Here is a 21,099-nt window from a genome sequence, read left to right as displayed (position 1 = left end):
GAGGAAGAAGAGAGGAAGAAGAGGAAGAAGAGGAGGGAAGAAGAGGGGGAAGAGGAAGAAGAGAAGGAAGAAGAGGAGGAGGAAGAAGAGGAAGAGGAAGAAGAGGAGGAAGAGGAAGAGGGGGAAGAGGAAGAGGAAGAAGAGGAGGAAGAAGAGGAACGGGAAGAAGAGGAAGAGGAGGAGGAAGAAGAGAGGAAGAAGAGGAGGAGGAAGGAAGAGGAGGGGGAAGAGGAAGAAGAGAAGGAAGAGGAGGAGGAAGAAGAGAGGAAGAAGAGGAGGAGGAGGAAGGAAGAGGAGGGGGAAGAGGAAGAAGAGGAGGAAGAAGAGGAGGAGGAAGAAGAGAGGAAGAAGAGGAGGAGGAGGAAGGAAGAGGAGGGGGAAGAGGAAGAAGAGAAGGAAGAAGAGGAGGAGAAAGAAGAGGAGGAGGAGGGGGAGGAAAGCAGGTCGCCCAAGCCTTTCGACCCCCCCGCGGGGGAAGGGAAGGGGGGGCCAAAAGTGTCGGGGTCCCTTTTCTCCGCTTGGGGAATCTGGCCGGATTGCGCCGTCTCTCTGTCTCTCTTCGCTTTGGCAGGGGGTCCCTTTGGCGGGCGATCCTGAGGCCGTGAAGCCTTCCTTGCAGGCGAAGACCAACCCGAAAGGCCAGCCGGCTCTGGGACGGGGACACCCCCACCCGCCCTGGCAAGCCCAGAGGGGGGCTGCTGCTCGCTCTCGCCCGCTGAGCCAGAGCCCCGGTTCTGCCGGGTCCCCCTTCCTTCCTTCCTTCCTTCCACCTGCGGGGCTAGCGAGACGGGGCCGGCCTTGCGGAAACATCTGGTCCCAATTGGGAGCCGCCGCCCCGGTGAGCCCTTCTCGCCCTTCTGGGCAGGAGTCCGGGTCGGCCCCCAAGCCGGGCTGCTCTCCTTCGGCTCGCACGCGGGAAGAGCGGCCCGTCTCCGTCTGAAGGGGGCTTTAACCTTCATTTTCACGCGTTTTGCAACGTCTTAATAGGTTCCAGGCTACGTTGGAAATTCACACGGGCCCGTTTCGCCTTTTGCTTTGCTGTAATACATTCTAGGCTCTTTCAAAGCAAAGAGAGGGATTATTGGCTGGAAGACATCACTGGAAAACAAATTTATGGGATCCCCCAACCTTCTCCTCGATTAGATACATTTGCACCCAAAAAGTGAACTACATTCGTTTTGAACTTTGGATTTCTCTCTCCTTCTTAAGGCCATCCTTAGAGGCTCCAGGCTCCTACGTGGCTAATTATAGCAAGCAAAAACAGAATGGGATGTATACAGTAATATGTAGATATGCAAGAATTAGGTGCTAATTGCCCTAGATCTCCCTACCACATGCAACTGCAGGAAGGGCAAACTTTTCAGGATGGCAATGGGCTTAGTGGGAGAAATCAAATTCTTTGTTCTGTTTCTCTTTGCTCCTTGAACAAATAACCTCACTGAAACATTCCAAAGATGCTACTTTAGAAGTAACACTGGATAAATCACAACCTCTGTAATTCCCCTTTGCATATATAGATGTTTAAACTGTATGTAATCTGTGTAAGGCTCGTGTGTGCGATATATTTTGCGATATATTTTACATCAAACCTCGTTCTGAATGAGTTTATTAATCTGAAGGTATCTTCAGAATTTAGTCTGAATATATTGGGAAACAATGAATGTATTTCACTATTTCCCCCCCCCCTTTTTTTTTTATTTTTTAGGCTGTATCTGTAAAAGACTTTGGGGAAAAAATACACAGCATTTATACTTCCCATTCAAAATGGAGAAAGCGTTTGTGGAAATAATTTTTTTTACTATCAAAAGAAAATGTTCTGAAATTACAAGATCAATTCTGATTAGATGCTGCAAATTGTCCTCCCTGCTTCAATCTCCCCCTCAGAAAGGAACATTAAAAAAAAAAAGCATGATTTTCAGGATTCCAATTTGGGAAAAAGAAAAAAGAGAAAGAGAAAGAAAAAGGGATCCATTGTGGAAAGCAAAGGGAAATAAAATGGCAGCAACAAATCATCTAACACCACTGAAGCTTAGCATCTCCAGCCCCACCAACGTCTTCTGGATGATTCATCATTAGGCTTCATCCCGGGGCAGGTAGAGAAAGAGGGGCAGATTCAAGCATTGGGGTTGTTTCTCATCAGCTCCACATCTGCTTTCACCATCTCGTTCACCAGCTCCTGTGAGAAGGGGGAAAGAGACATACATAAACAAGCGTTAGACGCTCGGTTCAGACTAAGTCAGAGAAAACGGTCTGACTATTTAGAGTAAGCCTATTAAATTTGTGACCTCTTCGCCTCCCACGACCACTGTACTTATTTTTTTTTTTCTCTCCTAATTGGATTGCAAACCCAAGTGCTTTCTGAAACACTGTATTCATAAAGTTCCTAGGATGAGAATTAGAGGTATAATTAGGATGCAACTTCTAGCACTTACTTTATTAAAGGGCAGTAACTAGATTAAGGTCCTTTTATCACCAGGCTGGGTAAAAATTTGGACTGTTGGCTGCAAACAACCAAAAATAAATTTTAAAAATTGGTCTGATAACTGCAGCCGTGAAATACACATTTGTTTTTCATTTGTTGAATTATACCCTTTCACTTTCCTTTCAGAGCTGAGTTTGTTTCTTTTTTTTTATAGGAATACAGCACCAAGTTGTAACATTCAATCTGAAAAATGTACTTGGGGAAATGTAGAACATACATTTTTAACATACAAAAATGTTTATTTCTGTGGTCGGTTACTATCCACTGATTGCTTAGAATAATTAAATTAGCCTCATCACAGTAAAAGTTGAAGAATTACAGGATGCCTTTTCGCTTATGTTCTTGAACTGTTGTTTTGTAGGATCACTTTGGTTTTTGTTGAGTTAGATATTTACAAATTAAAAACGGGGTTTTTTTTTGTTTCTAAAAGTGGTCTTCAATAAAGTATTTGGAGAAAAAAAACCAGAACTTACGTCAAAAGTGACACTGGGTTTCCAATTGAGTTTCTGCTTTGCTTTGGTACAATCGCCTTGTAGAAAATCCTATGGAAAATAAAAAGAAAAAATTAGCATTGTAGGGTAATTTGGGCGGGGTTTTTTTGGTCACTGTTCATAGACCAACTTGAAAATCTCTCTCTCTCTCTCTCTCTCTCTCTCTCTCTCTCTCTCTCTCTCTCTCTCTCTCTCTGTGTGTGTGTGTGTGTGTCTCACACACATAAAGAGAGAGAGAGAGAAAGAGAGAGAGAGAGAGAGAGAGAGAGAGAGAGAGAACTAATACTGCATCTTTAGCAAAATGAAAGGAAAGACTCAGCTAAAGAAAGCCTGCCTGATTCCTTTCCAGGTTACATTGAATGTTGAAATGCAGAATGAGGATTATAAAAAGATTGAGAGAACAGCATTTTGCTCCACTGTTGTAATCAACCACAGATTATTATATAAATTTGCCAAATAAATAAATAAATCTACCAGTGATTCTTACGAAGCCATCTTTCCAAGTTTTACAGTACCAACTGAAAGAATTGTTTTGTAATAAATTATTCCACATATTTTTTTAAAAAATCTTATTTTAGGTTATCATACATGCCGAAGTTTGGTTTTCACACTACTTAAAATCAATGCCCTGTACTTTGATTTTGTCCTGTTTTAATTACATTTAAGAAACAAATCGAGCAACAAACCCAAAGCTATGTTTTTCTTCAGATAGATTCACAAAATCACCACAGCAAAGTGCTATATTGAGATACAAAAAAACCCCTAAATGAATTATTCTGAATTTCATATTCATCACTGACAGTGTTGCTGTCAGTGCAATTATAAAGGCATTATAAAACTATAGCATTACCTGTAAATATTAGTAATGACAGAACAAGACAGAATGCAGAAAATAGCATACGGTAATTAAAATGCTTGAAGTGTTTCATTCACTTTAAATTTATAGGGAAGTGTTTGAAAATCTTAACCTCTTTTATAAAAATGCCTAAGACTGTACATCTGCATGCATACACACAACCCCACCACATGACCATCTTTACTGTAAGCCAATCGTACTACTACATTTGCAGACTAATTTTAATAATGGAGAATGGCACATTCCATCTGTTCAACAGCCATAGGTTGCAGCTGAGATTTTGGGCTCAGCAAGAGCTTTTTTAAAAAAATCTTCACAATATCACTTGCAAATGAAATTGGAAGGATTGCAGTCCCGTGGACTGTATTTTTTAATAAGTAGTTACAGGCAATGAAAAACTAAGTAAATACAACTCTCTAAAAAAGCGCGGCTTCAAAATAAAGCTGGGAGCAGAAACTACTCAGCTACATTGTTCAAACTGTTGAGTGAAATAAGATAGAGTCTGAACTGGAGAGCCTGCAAACTATTTCTGGGGAAGACTGGAACTCTGTGCCAGATCTTTTTGTTTTCTGAGCTATGTAATTCCATGAACGTCTACTTGGAGAAGCATGATGGGCCTCAATGAGACTTACTCCAAGGTACAGTCCTACAGCTTTAGGCAGATCTGAACATTCCTTAAGGATGAGCCCATGAAAGCAAAAGAATGATCAAAAGTTCAGGGGTAGGCAACCTTGGCTCTTTTATGACTCGTGGACTTCAACTCCCAGAATTCCTGAGCCAGCGGGAGTTGAAGTCCACGAGTCATAAAAGAGCCAAGGTTGCCTATCCCTGGGCTAATTCAAAGATGGCCATTGCTGCTTTTCCGCTTCTGCTGGAGTGCAGCCTTGCGGGAATCAACGTTCAAAGCACAATCTAGGTTACTGTTTGTTTTTTCTATAAATGCTTTTTTCTTTGTTGCCACTGGGCTGTAAAAATATACAAGGAAAGGGGGGAGGAGGAAAACATTCTATACGCTTGTACCATGCACTCTTATGATATGGTGTAAGTCTCCAACACAGCTTTCAGGCAAAATAAAGCAAATCAAGGCGGACAGGCAGGCAGATGGTAGATTTGTGTGTGTGTAAATGTAATATTAATATTAATATAATATAATAACCCAGAGTAAAATCGGCCCATCTGCCTATTTTTTAAAACCTGTAAAATAAAAAAAAAATTAAAAAAATCTACACTGTGAGTTTAAAATATGAATTGTAGTTTGCTCCTGCTTCTGCAAAAGCAAACTCTTGATGAGGGAGCTGAAAGCCAACAGTCAAACTGTGGCTGTTTAACGGTACAATTCTCTCTCCCACAGACTTAAATTCACTTAGCTGTGATATGATCTCTCATAGGTAAAAGCATGAGTTGATCAAATGAGACATTTTTAAACCCCCCCTCCCTTTTTGTAATCGTAGGTTTAAGTGTCAAAGGCCGTGCAATTACATGTATTCAACATGAACACATGGCAATTCATTTTTATAGTTTTTTAAAAATGCATACTCCTTCAGCATGGAAGAACTATCTGCAGCGTGTGGTCTGGATGTTTCTTTAAAAGCAATGAAAACCAGAGGGAAAAATGCAAACAATTTCTGTGTAAATATTCTATTTCCTGAGTGCTGCTTCTGGGTGTCATCATCATCTTTATTTTAGCTCACTAGATGAATAATCTGGTTTCACTCTGCAACATATTACTGTCTAATTCAATTTTCTTTACCAAAGTCTTAGAAAGCTTCATAGCGCAAGGCCAGGAATTTATTAGAATTGTTCAAAAAGAGGATGCTTGTTTTAAACTTAAACTGTGATTCCTGGAGTAGGCAAGATAGGTATCCCATAAGCAGGTACATCCTAAATACTACACAGAAAGAGGGGGAATTAATGACAGCATATATTTATATTTCACAGAGCAGCACAGGCAAACATACAGAGTATGTTTGTTATCCAGTCAACTTTCAGATATGCAGGGATTAACACTAGACAAACATTAAAGCAGAAAACAATACTCCAATCAATCAAGGAAACCACACTCCCATCAAAACTGGTAGGGCAAGCTAATATATATAGCATACTGTATATACTATATGCTATTCATTGGCAGCAAACCCCATACTCACCCGCATGGATGATATTGCCTAGTTGGATAATGAAACATCTGCAAGCAAACAAACAAGCTCAGAGTGCACCAAGAACTCCACCGTTCAACCTTGAGCTACAGATATTCTCTTCTATTGTAACTATGTTTAGGAAATAACACAGTCAATAGCACGATCTACTTAAAGAAGAAATGGAGTGTATTTGTATTCAGCATTATATTCCAGTATATATCAAGGATCTACAGTAGCTAACAGTACGGTAGCATTTAATTGGATGCCTTTCTCCCTTTAAACCATTCATATCTACACACAGAAAAGGACTTAATTAAAATATGATTGGCTTATTTATGATAAAAGATTAAGTTATTAATGAAGGATGGTTGCTGAATACAGCTGGGAGAAGTATGTGATGAAAATAGAGCATGCATGAGAATAAGCTCAATGCTTAGTAAATAGTTCACACCGAGCAGGAAGTAAAGCAAGAATCTGTGATATCTGTCCAGTTATTTCGATCTGACAGGGTTTGTGCACTGCAGGTTCCTTCAATTAAACAATGCCATCTATTGGGAGCCTGGAAGTGCCCTTTCTCTGTCACAGCTCCTGCCCTTTGGATGAGATTTCCCCCCAAGATCCAGATGACTCCCACTCTACATTTTGGCATTTTGGATGGCCATGAAGGCCTGGCTGTTCAGACAGGCCTTTGGTTAGGATTGGTGTAATTCCTTGTAAGGCAGATATGTCAAACTTGTGACATCACGTGACGTCGTGCAACGGTTATGCCATTGCCAGCAATGGGGTGGGCGTGGCTTCTGGATGACACATCCGGCCTGCAGGACAGCAATTTGACACCCCTGTTGTAAGGAGTTGGCCGTCGGCCAGACAGTGCCGGCTGGCGACCCCAAGGGGGACAGTGCCGGCTGGCGACCCCAAGGGGGAGGGCCTTCTCTGTGGGAGCTCCCACCCTCTGGAATGAACTGCCCCCAGAGATCAGGGTGATCCCTGATCTCCCTTCCTTCCGCCGCGCCCTTAAGACATGGTTATTCCAGCTTGCGGGACTGGCCTAGGGGAAACTTTTAGAGGGGGTTTTAATTATAATTTTAATTTTAATTAGACCAAATTACTAATATTTCCCTTTTAATTAATTTTTAAACTTGTAGTGTGTTATTTTTGTATTTTTATCCGGTTGTTAGCCGCCCTGAGTCCGTAAGGAGAAGGGCGGGATATAAATTTAAAAAATAAATAAATAAATAAATAAATAAATGTTACTTCCTGGTTTTGCAATGTTTGTTTTGGGGGTTTCTTCTTTTATTGCTATATTTAAATTGTTTCATAGTTTTCATGTTTTCATGTAAACTGCCCGTAGTAAGCAAGTAAAAAAATATTCCCCTGGTTTATTTAATGCATTTATGATAAATATTTAAGGAATACTGGTGGTGATGTTAGTGTGATGTTAGTTGTATACTTTGTGTGCAGATGATGCTGTGAAATTAGTTAAGACCAGAAATGATTTGTAGTAAATGTTAAGACTGTATGATAAAACAAGGAGTATGACTCAAAATATCACTTGTTGATATGGATGGCTATACAAAAGGAATGGATGAATGAATAAATAAATAAATTGTAAAACCAATATATGAAGGAGGAGTTTAATGGCATAAGGTGAAGGGAAAACCAAGGAAGTCAGTATAGAATGAGGATGAAGACTGATGATTTCCTCTTCAGATGTAGCAGACTACAAACTTCATCAATGCATTTTAACTTACAAGGCAAGAGTTAACAATAATAGAGGCTAGTTATCTTTATAAATTTGAGGAAAGTAGGTATCTATGAATTAGATTCAGCTTTAATTTCTTTGTATTTGTAGGAAAGCAAAGTTGACATAGAAGAATATAGTAAATTTGGTTCTAAAGGTTATAAAAACTAGCTAACCACACTATTTGGAACAGTATGTAATAATTATCATCACTGTTTTTATTATTACGGCAGAAATTGTCATGAACAGTGAGAAATCCATGCACGCATTTTCTACCGAACTCAAGTATAAAGTACTTTCACTTGCAATTAACAGGCCATCCCCTAGAGTTGAGCAAATGAGCATTACATTCATTAAAAGTACGCAAATAAATCACTTTAAAAGTGGCACAGTGTGGGGAAAGAACTCCAATGCTTTCCACTAGGAGTTGATTCTGAGAGGTGCTGAGCTCTTAAGTCCTCCATTGCTTTCATAGTTTGTTGACACTCAGCACATCTTAGGATAAGACCCATTAAAACATTTTCAAGATACATCTGTCAGTCACAGACTAGGAAATCTCAGCCAAGTCTCCTCCCTAATCCACTAAAAACCTGTCTGTTATTCTTCCCTCTAATGCCTTCAAAAGAGCTAAAAAACATGGCTCCCAAGAAGTAATAAACAAAAAAAAAGGCTGATGATAAAGATAATGAACAGCCATGGCTTTACATTTCCCACCGTACTGCAGGATTATCAGCACGAAATGAAGTTGAATCCAGAGCTCTGCTTCAGTGACAGGGAGTGATAAGAGACAAGAAGAAAACAGTCAACTGTCTGGTTTGTCCAGGAAGTTGGGACTGATGGCATTGTCTGTCAGGAGGGGGACCGAAAGAATGCTGTCAGTGTGAAAACAATACTTCAGATCAATCTGGGGGGGCAGAGGGGGGGAAAGTCCATCAGCGTGGGCTCTGACAAGCACATTGACCATGGAGATAAAAGGGCAAATGGAACAAAACAGCGGGAGTGGGCCCTGCGTGCTGTGTAATATGGTGCTTAATTGCTTTAATGGAAACAGTGCGCAAGTTAATCAACACAAGGACATAAAGCATATGCAGGCTTTATCGGTCTGCTTATGTCAACCAAATCACATGGCTGACAGTGTAAATACAGGCAAAATTATTTGACTGCCTCCCTTGCCAAAAATGGTTCGTTATTGAGATAACCCTCCTGGGGGAAGGTTAAGCCAGAGACGGCGAAAGTCAATGTTAATTTCAACAGGGTTTGGATTAGCCCATTAGATTGTTTCCCCTTCTGCATTAGGGTAGAAGGGGGGAAGAAAAAAAAAAGATGAAAATCATTCTGAAATATATTCCCAGTATAGATGAGGCATAAGTTGGTTTAACCTTTTTTTCCCTTACAGACATTCTAGTGGGATAATCTTCTCAGTGTGGAACTTTATTGCAATACACTTTTCTTTCAAGTCACCATAGCCTAGCTTTATTTTTGTTAGTTCTCTAAATTGAGCACATTTTTTTAAGCTGGCATATGAGAACAATTAGCCGTTTACCACTACAAAGAACCTCTGGCAGTTGGGGTCTGCTCATAATTCTCTCTCATGCATTCATTTATTCAAACATATTAACTGCACGGAACTGATCTGTGAAATCAATTTATGGTGATTTGTTCTCATTAAAATGTGTGGTGTAAATCAGACCTAAGTCTTTTTATCAAGTATCGCAGTACCAGCAAACTTAAAAGTGTCAGAAGGATTCATTTGAAATCCTAAAACGAACCGAAAAAAAATCAATAAAAAACAGCGTATTTCTAAGGTTTATAAATAATTACATAAGTATTTTTCTACCTCTCTCACAGGACTTCATATTTATTCAGTTCTGAGTAGACATACCAACATTTATGCAGGACATAATAGTTTCATTTGGTTTGGAATGACGGCATCTAACTGCATCTTTTGCTTCTTTATTTTCTAGTATTTTTTTTTATTTTCTTACCTATAACCTCTGAACAGCCAATCTTTATGGTTTTTCAACTCTGAGATGGGAGTTGCAGTCTATTCCAACTGGAATAGGAAGTATAATTGGCATGCCAGAAGTCTGTCCTTGGCAAGAGGCAGCTCACTTATCTAACATTATTTCTAATCCCCGTATTTATTGGAATTTTAAAAATATCCCCCATACACATTCATGCCTTATCCTGCCTAACTTTGGGGTAATTTAGCCCCTTGGTCTTATGAATCTCCAACACCCTTCCCCTGACATTGCACTTTGTCAATGATAAATGTCAGTTTCTGAAGTTTTCAATAGATGATAAATGATGCCACTGAACTTTTCTCACAGTACTCATAAAACTTTGTCTGTTGGAAGACTCAAACACATAAAATAGCCCATTTTTTGAAGGTTGCAAGCACTTTAAAACACATAGAAAGGCTCACAAGGCTGTGATTTATATGGATATTCTGTAGCAATGTCTTTCTAGAGCGAGAAATGTTTTTCCGAGACATTTCTGGTGAATAGTCACAAGTCCGGTTGTCCTTAATGAAACAACATGAGGACATCAGACAGTGCCTACCTATAGTGAAGAGGGAGGATGAGGGGGAAATCTTGTACAATAGGGCATTACGTTAATTAGGCCATCCGAAAAAACATTACAAAAAACAAAGTTAATATTATTGGCCTTAAATTAACTATATATCCTTCCCAAATCTGTATTAGAGCAATATCTTAACTAGGTTTCATTATTATTTTTTTGTATGACTTAGAGAACGCTGAATTTTACCATTCAATATTGCAGAGCCTGTGCAAGGAGGAGGAAGACTATATACGGTATATTATTAAAACACTTGTGTTTGAAACTTTGTAACATGTTTAATTGGCTGAAATGCTGCATCATAGGGCAAAATGTTGTCAACAAGGTTATCACAAAGGGCTAACTTGCATAATGCTGGGACCTATGGCTTTTGGGGGAATGTTTTTTGGGGGGTTTTGTCCCTGCGCTGCTGCAGTTTAGTAGTGCTGCTGCATTGCCACACTCTGTCGCAAACACATGACCTTCATTTTCAATGTTCCCTGACAGCTTCCTATGAGGGAGAATCCAGAAGGAACTGATATGATAGCTGACAATCCTTGTCACCTTCCTACTAATAAAGTCTTTGCTTGTGGGAAGCCTGTAGGGAGAAAGTCAAAGGAAATACTGTATGAAGCACCCTCCACCAATCCCTCTGTACTTGTATCATGCTGGCCACAAGTGCAGGGGTCCTCAACCTTGGCAACTTTAAGACCTATGGACTTCAACTCCAATAATTCCTCAGCCAGCAAAGCCAAGCAAAGCTGGCTGAGGAATTCTGGGAGTTGAAGTCCACAAGTCTTAAAGTTGCCAAGGTTGAGGACCCCTGCACTAGTGCACTCCCTCATTCCATTCTTCTCCCAGCAGCACCCACTAACCTGCCTGTTGGGAAGAGAAGCAAAAGAGGAACAGAGAGGGAGGCAGGGAGCAGTGGCGTAGTGTGGGTTGTCAGCACCCGGGGCAAGTAATTTGCGCCCCCCTCCACAGTGGGCGGCGTCGGCGACCCGGTGGCTCGGATCGGATTCGCACAGCCAGCATTGCAGAGAGAGTGAGTGAGCCAGGCAGGGGCAGAGAGCTGCGAGTGCGAGCGCCCCCCCCAGATGTTGCACCCGGTGCGGCCGGCCCCCCCTGCACCCCCCATGCTACGCCTCTGGCAGGGAGGGAGGAAGAGAGAGGAAGGGAGGGAGGGAGGAAAGAAAAAATGGAGAGAGGGAGGAAGATTTTCAATGCTTACTGATAGTTTCCCACAAGGATGCTTTCAAGGAAGTTGAAAGTCACTCCCACTGATTTTTTGCCCACCCATGGTCATTTTGTTTCTCTGTTTAGGTAAGCAAATATCTCTGAAATGATGACCCAATGAGTTGTGGCTTGTCTAGTATGATCTAAACTGGGGCTTGATTCTTGGAGGTATTTCCCTTTCCAAATTTGATCTTTTCTTTTTTTTAAAAAAAAGCTTAATATATAACACTTAAATTAATGTCTATTTCTTTCTTTTGTTAATATTCTTTTCTAGATAGAAAGGGATTTTGTCTGCTTTACCTAGGAGGAAAATGGTTTTCAGCATAACAGGATTTTATATTTTCAAAAATGGGGGCATAATCACTAAGGTTGACTCCGCCTTCCATCCTTCCGAGGTCGGTAAAATGAGGACCCAGATTGTTGGGGGGCAATAGGCTGACTGTAAACCGCTTAGAGAAGGCTGTAAAGCACTGTGAAGTGGTATATAAGTGCTATTGCTATTGCTAATTCTTCATCCAGCAGTTGTAAGTAAGACAGAGGGTCCAAGACAAAACCTGAGGCTATCACAACATCTGGAAGAGTTTCCCTTGATGTCTACAGTCATCTTAAGAAAGTGGCAATATTCACAGCCTAGGTTTTTAGAAGCGATTTTTGTGCAACCTTTCTGCTGTAGCCTGATAAAGAATGCCAAAGAATTTGAGAACCTTAACACTGTACAATAAATTTTCAGTTGTTTTGTACTGCCCTTTCAGGCCTATTTTTTTTTTCTTCCGTTCATCACACTACTTTGACTTTTTGTAAACACAAAATATGTATCTTTTATAATCTGTGTCTAAATAGGTGTTAATCTATTTACTTGGGTAGGAGACTCTAAAACAGTGTTTCTCAACCTTGACAATTTTAAGGCATGTGGACTTCAACTCCCAGAATTCCACAGCCAGCAATGCTGGCTGTGGAATTCTGGGAGTTGAAGTCCACATGCCTTAAAATTGTCAAGGTTGAGAAACACTGCTCTAAAACAAATGGTGAACGAAAGAGTTAAGGGAGCTAGGACAGCTTTGTATTTGAAGCAGGTCTCTAAATGTATCCCTCAGCACGCTCTACAGGAGAGGAAATCCAAGCAGCGACCTTTCACATGACATCATAAAAGCTTAATTTATCACCAGCCACCAAACATCGAGAAAATCATAACATCCTTTCAGGAAAGCCATGTGCAAAATAATCAGATCTACTTTGATGACAGCTTTAATACGTGAGCCCAAGTAGGACACTCCAAAGAATAACCTTTTGTAGGTGCTTGTTTATAGCAAAATGTGTCTTCCCAGTACTGCTTTTTCAAGTCTTGGCACACCTTTCACCCCTAAGAGAATTCTTTTCCTTACCATTCTGTAGAGGTGACATCCCAAATCAGTACAATCCAAATAAAATGCTGACCCTGCATTTCATATTTAGCATAACTGTGCTAACTAATATCCAAGTATAAGGCTGGCCAGCTCTTTTTAAGTTGAAACTTACTCAGTTTAGAAGGAATATATTAGCAGCATGAAATGCATGCCTGTTTACTCTTGAACCTAGATGAGTTAGGACAACATGGAATGATTCCTTTTCATTGTCACTGAGCTTTGGCCAGAGAGAAGAATTCTAGCTTTCCACCTCAAGCAGTTTATACTGTATATAATCATAACTGACCACTTCCTGCAACAGTTCTGAAAATGTCTGGATGCTGGTAAAATAGCACCCCTGACATCTATTGGGCACTTGTGTTGGACACCATTCCAAAAGAATCACAACTCATGGTGGCTTCAGCATTGGCTCACAAAGGGTCAAAAAAATATAGGTCTGCTACCAGAGACCCAATAACTGGGAAATACATAAAGATGGTTATTCTAGATGCAGGATATAAAGTCTTTCACAGGTTATTAACTCACTGTGAGTGATACAAGAAGAGCAACCCTTAAACAGCAAAGATGTAGCTAAGATTCCCACAGCTCTACAGACAGCATTAAAGGACTGGTAGCATTAACCCAAAATGCTACCTAGAGACTGAAAATGAACTTTGGGGTGTACAATTCCCATTCAGTTATAATTTTGCACCCACTTTTGCTTGGTTATCTTACATAGACATCCAGAATATATCTATCTAGTCTTTTCTTGAGCAGGTAGAGAGTACTTGATTCATGCCCTGAAAAAGTTATTTCAAAAACATCTATTTGCACTTGGCTCCCTTGTTTTCTTTCTCCTTCTATCAAGACTTGAGTATCAGTTCTCTGTCTTTACTTCATGTCTTCCTTTTTTTAAAAAAAAGATATGCCCAGATGATGTAGTCACCTTCTCCTTGGCTGATACATGATGCCGATTCTTAGCCTTTGAAGACTTCAGCATTCTAACATTTTAGCTGAAATTGTAATTTATATTGGGTATATACAGCCATTTCAGTGAGTCTCACTGCAACAGGTGCAAAGCAACATTTACATATACCGCAGTTTTGTGGATTTAGTCCACAGGGTTTTTCAAACTTAGCAACTTTGAATTGTATGGATTTCAATTCCCAGAAATTCTAGGAGCTGAAATCCACATACCTTAAATGTTGTCAAGTTTGAAAAACCCTGCATTACAGGATTTAAACACCTTTTTACATCATCCCAGCACTGAGATTTTGAGAGTTCCTACAATTCATTATTCCTGATTCTATAATGGCAATGTTTACGTAGCAAGGATCTATATGAGATGGTGAGCATTTAGACGTGACAGTCAATGTTAGAAAATGAGCCCATTCGAAACAAGCTCTAACTATCTAACTAACACTTCTGTTTCAATTCAAAAAGAGCTAGACCAATTCACAATGCACAGGAATGCAAGTTAGAATTAGTCAAGATTATCAAGGCATGTGTAGCCATGTTTGGGATGTTTCTAAACCACAGACTGCCAAAAGCCAAAGATGAATGACAAGGAACTGATTATTCCAATTAGTCTGTTATGTCTTTTTTAGCTGTCCTGTATTGTAGTCTTTATTGGGCATAGAATAAATGTAGATGGTTATACGTGTGATTCAGAAAGACTGCGGGCATTTATCACTGCTCTTTCCTTTTCTGCACATTTACCTGCCTCCTCTTTCTTAAACCAATTACAATCTTTTTTTTCTCAGCTTGACACTGGTGTCTTGCAGTATCTTAACTTCTGATTAAGGCCTTTGGCATTTGAATTTTTCTAATATGAATTTTCTAATTTGAAGTCCAGCTTTCTAGCCTATGTCTTCATGGCTCATATTTTCATGCCTCATGGAACTGGGAAGGTCTATGTAGCTTCCATTTTCTTTCTGCTTTCTTCCTGGCAACCTTTTTTGGGCCCTGCAAGCTGAAAGATATTGTGGCTTTGTAGTCTGTGCTTCTTCCAGTGACACATAAAAGCAAAATAGACTATGCTGGAATTAAAGCAGTGCAACACAGCACATATTGCTCCTCAGTCACATCTGTTCCTCTATTTACATTTAATATGGAGATACTAGACAGTCAAAAGGGAATCTGCTTTATTGTTTACATTTTATAAATGAACTGGTACAATTACATCTGCTAAAATAATAAGACCCTTCTCAGCCTGGCTCAAGAATACACTCACAAATATGTATTATTAAATATCTATGGTATATATTCCACTTAATTTCAAGCCATTATCATGAAATGATAATACATGACATGCATGAAAATATTTTATGTGCATAAATGCTTAATTACATTTAAAGCTTTCAAAGGCTACAGGAATCTATTAACTATAAATATATTTTTGATTAAAGAAGAAAATATCCAAATATAATAATAAATATGTAACAACCAAAACAAGTATCAGGGCCAAATGAAATTAGTACTGGTGCTACCCTGTCCCCTTCATAAACTTCTAAGCTCGAGGACTTTTAACTGAAAAATACATTTTTGATCCACTGTTAAAAATGTCTTGATTAATTCTCCCTGCAGCAATGTGAAAGGTCATATCGGAAAAAAAGAAAAACTATCATTTCCAAATGATTCTCATGTAATTGCCAAGCTTAATTCAGATCCAGAAGAATCAGCAACACTGAAGCATTCTCTATTTAGGATTTTAAACAGTGTGTGCTGGCTGAGTGTGGGCGAGATATTCCATTTACTTACATTTCATGTTATCCCCTTACAGATAATAAGATAATTTGAGGCTAGCTACCCCTTGAGATATATTAACATTGTATATTAAACAAATTAGGCTTCCACTGGATGAAATACAGATGCCCATGTATTTATTACATAAATTGATAGACTGCCTCCTTCTGCAGATTCAAAATAGTTCACAAAAACAAAGCATAGTTCATAAAATAAGGAACATTCAGTTTACAGGGAATGTCCATACCATTGGCACTTTAATATTTTGTGGAAAAGCCAGGTCTTGAAAAGCTTTCTAAAGGTAAGAGTGTTTGGGATCTTTTTTGGAGGCAAAGTGTTCAAACAGAAATAGAAGTCATCATAAGAATCTCATTCCCTTCATCTCACATGGGGTGGAAATCCTCAGTAAACTCTCTGTAAAAGAACCCGTAAGTCAATCCAATTTTGTTGGGTTATGTAGTCCTGCAAGTACCTGAAGTCAAGGTATCAAATTAAATCAGCAATTAATGTCCAGTGCATGGGGGTGTTGAAGGCATTAGTACTGTTGTCAGGGCATCTGATCCAAGTAGGTTTATAGTTAGTGTACAAGTTGAAATTGAGTGAAGGCACCACTGGCTACAGCAGTGTTTCTCAACCTTGACAATTTTAAGGCATGTGGACTTCAACTCCCAGAATTCCACAGCCAGCAATGCTGGCTGTGGAATTCTGGGAGTTGAAGTCCACATGCCTTAAAATTGTCAAGGTTGAGAAACACTGGGCTACAGCCTATTGTACCTTCTGTTTTAGAGAAGATGTGAGTACAGAAGAACCCAAAATTTCAGATCTGCTTCTTTAAGAAGAGTGCAGCTCCATCCAAAGCCAACACTGGAGCTGCAATAGGACCATTTCTATTACCATTAAGCAGTCATTCCACTTTGTAGCACCAGGTTAGAACTTCTGCAGCAAGTGTGACTCGGCGTAGTCACAGGTAACTGTACATCATCATGGAACTGATGAGACATCCCTAAAGAAAAACCTCTCCCAGAGCTTTCATGTAGACCAGTGGTTCTCAACCTTTTTAATGCCGCGACCCCCAACCGGTCGTAAGTCGAGGACTAAACCAGTCGTAAGTCGAGGACTAAACTGGTCGTAAGTCGAGGACTACCCAACTGGTCGTAAGTCAAGGACTTTCCCTGCCCGGGAGCACCGCACATGCGTGGTTCCGCCCCCTGCACCGGCCCAGGCGTAGCTGGCAAGCGGCAGAGACGGAGCAGGCCGACCACCAGCTGGCCCAGCTCAAGGGAGGTAAGGCACCCGCCAGAAAAGGGGAAAAAATGGCAGACAGTCTTGCTTGGCGACCCCCCGTGAAATGGTCGATCGACCCCAAATGGGGTCGCGACCCATAGGTTGAGGACCGCTGATGTAGACCATAAATAAAACGGGAAAGAGAACTAAGTCCTGCAGTACCCCATATTGAGCATTATCCTCTCCAATGCAAACCTTAGACTGATCAAAGAAGAAAGTAAGATTTGTTGAATTACAAATCTTTTTGATAGTAGCTAAAGCAGAGATAAGGACATGCTGCTAGATCTGAATATAGGCTGGAGAAATCAACAAAAGGTTTCTTGCCGTATCTGTACCATGAAGATTCTGAAAGTCAGGTTGTCTAAAAACAGTCAATGGGTCCAGAACCACAGGTTTCTATGAAAGCCATCCAAAGGTCAATCAGGAACTCTGATCATAGGGCAAAGGAAGGAAGGAAGAACTTGGCAGTCACAGCAATACGTATCAGGAAACATGAGACTTGTTTCTTTCAAGGGGAGTAGGTCTAAAACAGTGTTTCTCAACCTTGTCAATTTTAAGGCATGTGGACTTCAACTCCCAGAATTCCACAGCCAGCATTGCTGGCTGTGGAATTCTGGGAGTTGAAGTCCACATGCCTTAAAATTGACAAGGTTGAGAAACACTGGTCTAAAAGACACTTGTTATATAACCAAGGCTCCTAATTAAAGGAGTTAATGCTACTTTCTGTTCTGAAGACCAGCTGATCTTTGCTGCTCAGCCTTCTTTAGTTTATAATGTTTGGCCTTCTCCCAAAGTCAAGTTCTGACTCCTGGCTCTCTGAATTTGTATACAACTGTGCTGAGTCTGACTCATCATTTACAAGTGGATGACAACTTGAAGCCTCTTCAAGTTTCAGACAAGAGTCTGCCAGATTCTTCTCAGAATCTGAGGACTTTATAGCAACCAAGAGCTCAAATGCTCTTCTACCATGGACACCAAACTAGAACAATAAAATGGGACCTTCAATTCCCAGCCTTCACAGATAGAGAGGAGTGCAATAGTGGATGATAGAAAGCACTAAAGAGAGGTATAGAAAACCAGGAAGAATGCAAGTCACAACAAAAAGTACTTCACCATTGCACTTTTTATCCCTTGCTGGACCTGAAACCTAGAAAATGTGTTCAGTCTAAGGTTCGCCATAGTCAAAGCCTCACCAGTTCTTTAATACTTTCCCTAAAGAGGAAAGTTAGAGATTGGCTTGTTGTTGTCTAAAGCAGGGCTTTTCAACCTTTTCACCCATTGTACCACTTTTAGGATATGGCAGTATCCGAGTACCACCAGTCGCCTAGCAAGGTGTCAAAAACTTGATGACCCCCCCCAAAAGGAAAAAAGTGATAAAGTACAGGTAGTCCTCAACTTACAACAGTTCGCTTAGTGACTGTTTGAAGTTACAATGGCACTGAAAAAGTGCCCCCCAAGCCATAACTGAGCAAGACACTTGCTTGCCCACCTGGCCGCACTCTTCCTCCTGTCTGAGGTTTCCATTGTGAGCATTTCTGTTGAAGATTGGCAGCGGGGGTGGGGTGAGGGGGTGTTTGGTTTTTATTCCCCCCGTCTGCTGGGTGGTTGCAGCAGGTTTTGGTCACTTCACATGACCCTGGGACACTGTGACCATCATAAATATGAATCAGTTGCCAAGCATCTGAATGTAAATCACAAGACCCTGGAGATGCTGCAACATTCCAGCTGATCGGCGCTTCGTCTGGGCTTAGCAGAAGCACCAGGATCAGTGCCGAGCTCCAGCTAGAGCCTGGCGCTGATCCTGGCGCTTCCGCTGAGCCCTGACAGCCCTAAAGCTCCAGCCATCTCTCACTTAGGCTTGTGCGGTGCTACCACTAGTTCAGCTCATTCCCCTCCCCCGCTACTTTTCTAGGATGTTCACGTACCACCTGCCAGGTGCCAATGTACCACAGGTGGTACCCGTACCACTGGTTGAAAAGCCCTGGTCTAAAGAGGCTGGATCAAGAGCAGGCTTTTACTACTATTTCCTTCAAGACAGTTCTACACTTTCTGTCAAAGAAGCATTAATCACTTCCTAAATCTGGCCCTACGTAGCCCGCCCAGATGCACAACTAAGCCACACAATATATGAATCCAGTTTACAGTAGCTGGAATATTACACATTTCTAGAATAAGTAAATGTTAATTTAGACTGTTGTGAAGATGATTTATATGTTGGTGCCATATGTTTTTTAAATAATAAACCTCTTCTGCAGTGAGCCATAATGAAAATTGGACCATATAAAATAACTCAAATAATTGTTTAACTCAACAAGAGCCACAAACCACTGTTTAATATGGGCCACTGATTATCAGAATGAGTTTTAACAAAATACAGGAAACCATCATTACGTTCTGTGGTTTGCCGCCAAGGTTTAAGGCATGATTTAAAGACTGAGAACCAAATTGATTTTTCAAACTATTAAAAGATAGTTATTTTTTGCAGATGAGATCCTTGATGGATATTTGATATTGCAATGTTTTTCTCAATAAACAGCAAAACAGAAAGCTTGGTTTCCAGTAGGACCTATTTTTGGAATTTGCTTACTTTGGTAATTAAAGTCATATGTTTTCAGTAACATGAAAAAGTTAAGATCTTTATTAAGAACATGACCAATCCTGTCACTATGTAATTCTGCCTGCTTCTACCAATATTCAGTGCCTGGCCCTTCCAAAGATTGCTCATTTCTATTTTTTCAGCGCTTACTTCTTGCATAGTGATATATGATCCAAACATATAGTTAAAAACTAGAAAAAAGAGAGTTTGCTCTAGTGGTTAAGGCAGGGGTAGGCAATCTGGCTCAGGAATTCTGGAAATTGAAGTCCACGAGTCATAAAAGAGCCAAGGTTGCCTACCCCTGGGTTAAGACACCAGGCTGGAAAGCAGGAGACCATGAGTTCTAGTCCCGCCTTAGCCATGTAAACTATCTGGGTGACTTTGAACCAGTCACTTTCTCTCAGCCCAACCCACAACAGCCCCACAGGGCTGTTGTTGTGGGAAAAATAGGAGGAGGAAGAAGTATGAAGTATCTTTGCTGCCCTGAGTTATTTGTAAAAATAATAAAGGCAGGATACAAATTAAATAAATAAGCGATAAATAATAATTCACTTCTCTTGGTGCAGATGTAGCTCTTATATTGTTTTGATTTTAAAGAAAGTAAGGCAGAGAAAAATTCTCACACAGCTGTGAAAGGGGAAAAACAGCAGCATCAATGAAGTTATTCTGTCAACTGCTTGAGTTTATCATTACTTCTTAGAGCAAAAATACATGTACCTAGTGTGGAGAACCTTTTTGACTATGAGCATATTAATATATATACTTCATCTTTCTTTTCTAAGATTATACCAGGACCATGTTGAAAGAGATCAGAATACCAAGTATGTTCCATATTGATATGATTCATCAAATCTGCTCAGCTTTTACTATGAATGCAGAGATCTTATGGTGGAGAAAATAAATGTAGCAAATAAAATGGAGGCTGCCTCCTTTTCCTTCATGTTCCCTCATTGTCTAATCCTAACAGACCCAATTTGATCCTTCCTTCCACTAAACAAAGTCCCCTGCAGTCCCATCTAGACCAATGGATACAAGCCTCCTCACCATCTCACAGCATAGCCCAGGGGTTCTTCAAACTTGGCCCTTTTATGACTTGTGGACTTCAACTCCCAGAATTCCTCAGCCGGCGTGCCTGGCTGAGGAATTCTGGGAGTTGAAGTCCACAAGTCATAAAAAGGGCCAAGTTTGAAGACCCCTGGCATAGCCTAAGGGAGTCCTAACAAGGGAATTACAACCTAGAGAAATCCCAACCTTTCACCTTCAATCAGGGATGTGCCCTGATTAGGTCAACATTTCACCTTCTTCTCAAGGGGCTTCCCCAAGTCTGCTGCCCTTCCAAAAGTACCACCTTGCTTAACACTAGAAATAAACCCAGATGCAGGGACAAGGAATTATCTACCTACCCCAAAAATTGCCAGTCGATCAGATCTCTAGGATTTCCCAATATGTAGCCCCCATCTTCTGTAAAAATCTTTGCTTTCTCATTGTTTGGGTTCATTCCTTCTTGTAAAGGAGACACCCAACAATCGTAGTAAACATGGTTACCTCTTCTCAGTCTTATGCTCTACAGCTTTGAATTTTCCATAGTA

The 21,099-nt window shown here is 40.4% G+C and overlaps 1 protein-coding gene across 2 annotated transcripts in view; it reads right to left on the bottom strand.

Annotated features, from left to right (window-relative positions):
• Positions 1-1,697: 1,697 nt before the first annotated feature.
• GMDS (GDP-mannose 4,6-dehydratase) overlaps positions 1,698-21,099 on the bottom strand; it is a gene marked incomplete at its 3' end in the record, with an annotated part of 261,160 nt that continues 241,758 nt past the window's right edge. For both annotated transcript variants that reach the window (XM_015813767.1, XM_015813844.1), the window contains 2 exon segments: positions 1,698-2,176; positions 2,956-3,024. In XM_015813767.1, the coding sequence (XP_015669253.1) occupies positions 2,114-2,176; positions 2,956-3,024 (132 nt within the window).

This window comes from Protobothrops mucrosquamatus, unplaced genomic scaffold (genome assembly GCF_001527695.2).
Source record: "Protobothrops mucrosquamatus isolate PMUCROS unplaced genomic scaffold, P.Mucros_1.0 scaffold_6, whole genome shotgun sequence".
NCBI classification, from domain to species: domain Eukaryota; kingdom Metazoa; phylum Chordata; class Lepidosauria; order Squamata; family Viperidae; genus Protobothrops; species Protobothrops mucrosquamatus.
The sequence above is the reverse complement of the archived record's forward strand: the minus strand, read 5'-3'. Positions and strand labels throughout refer to the sequence as shown.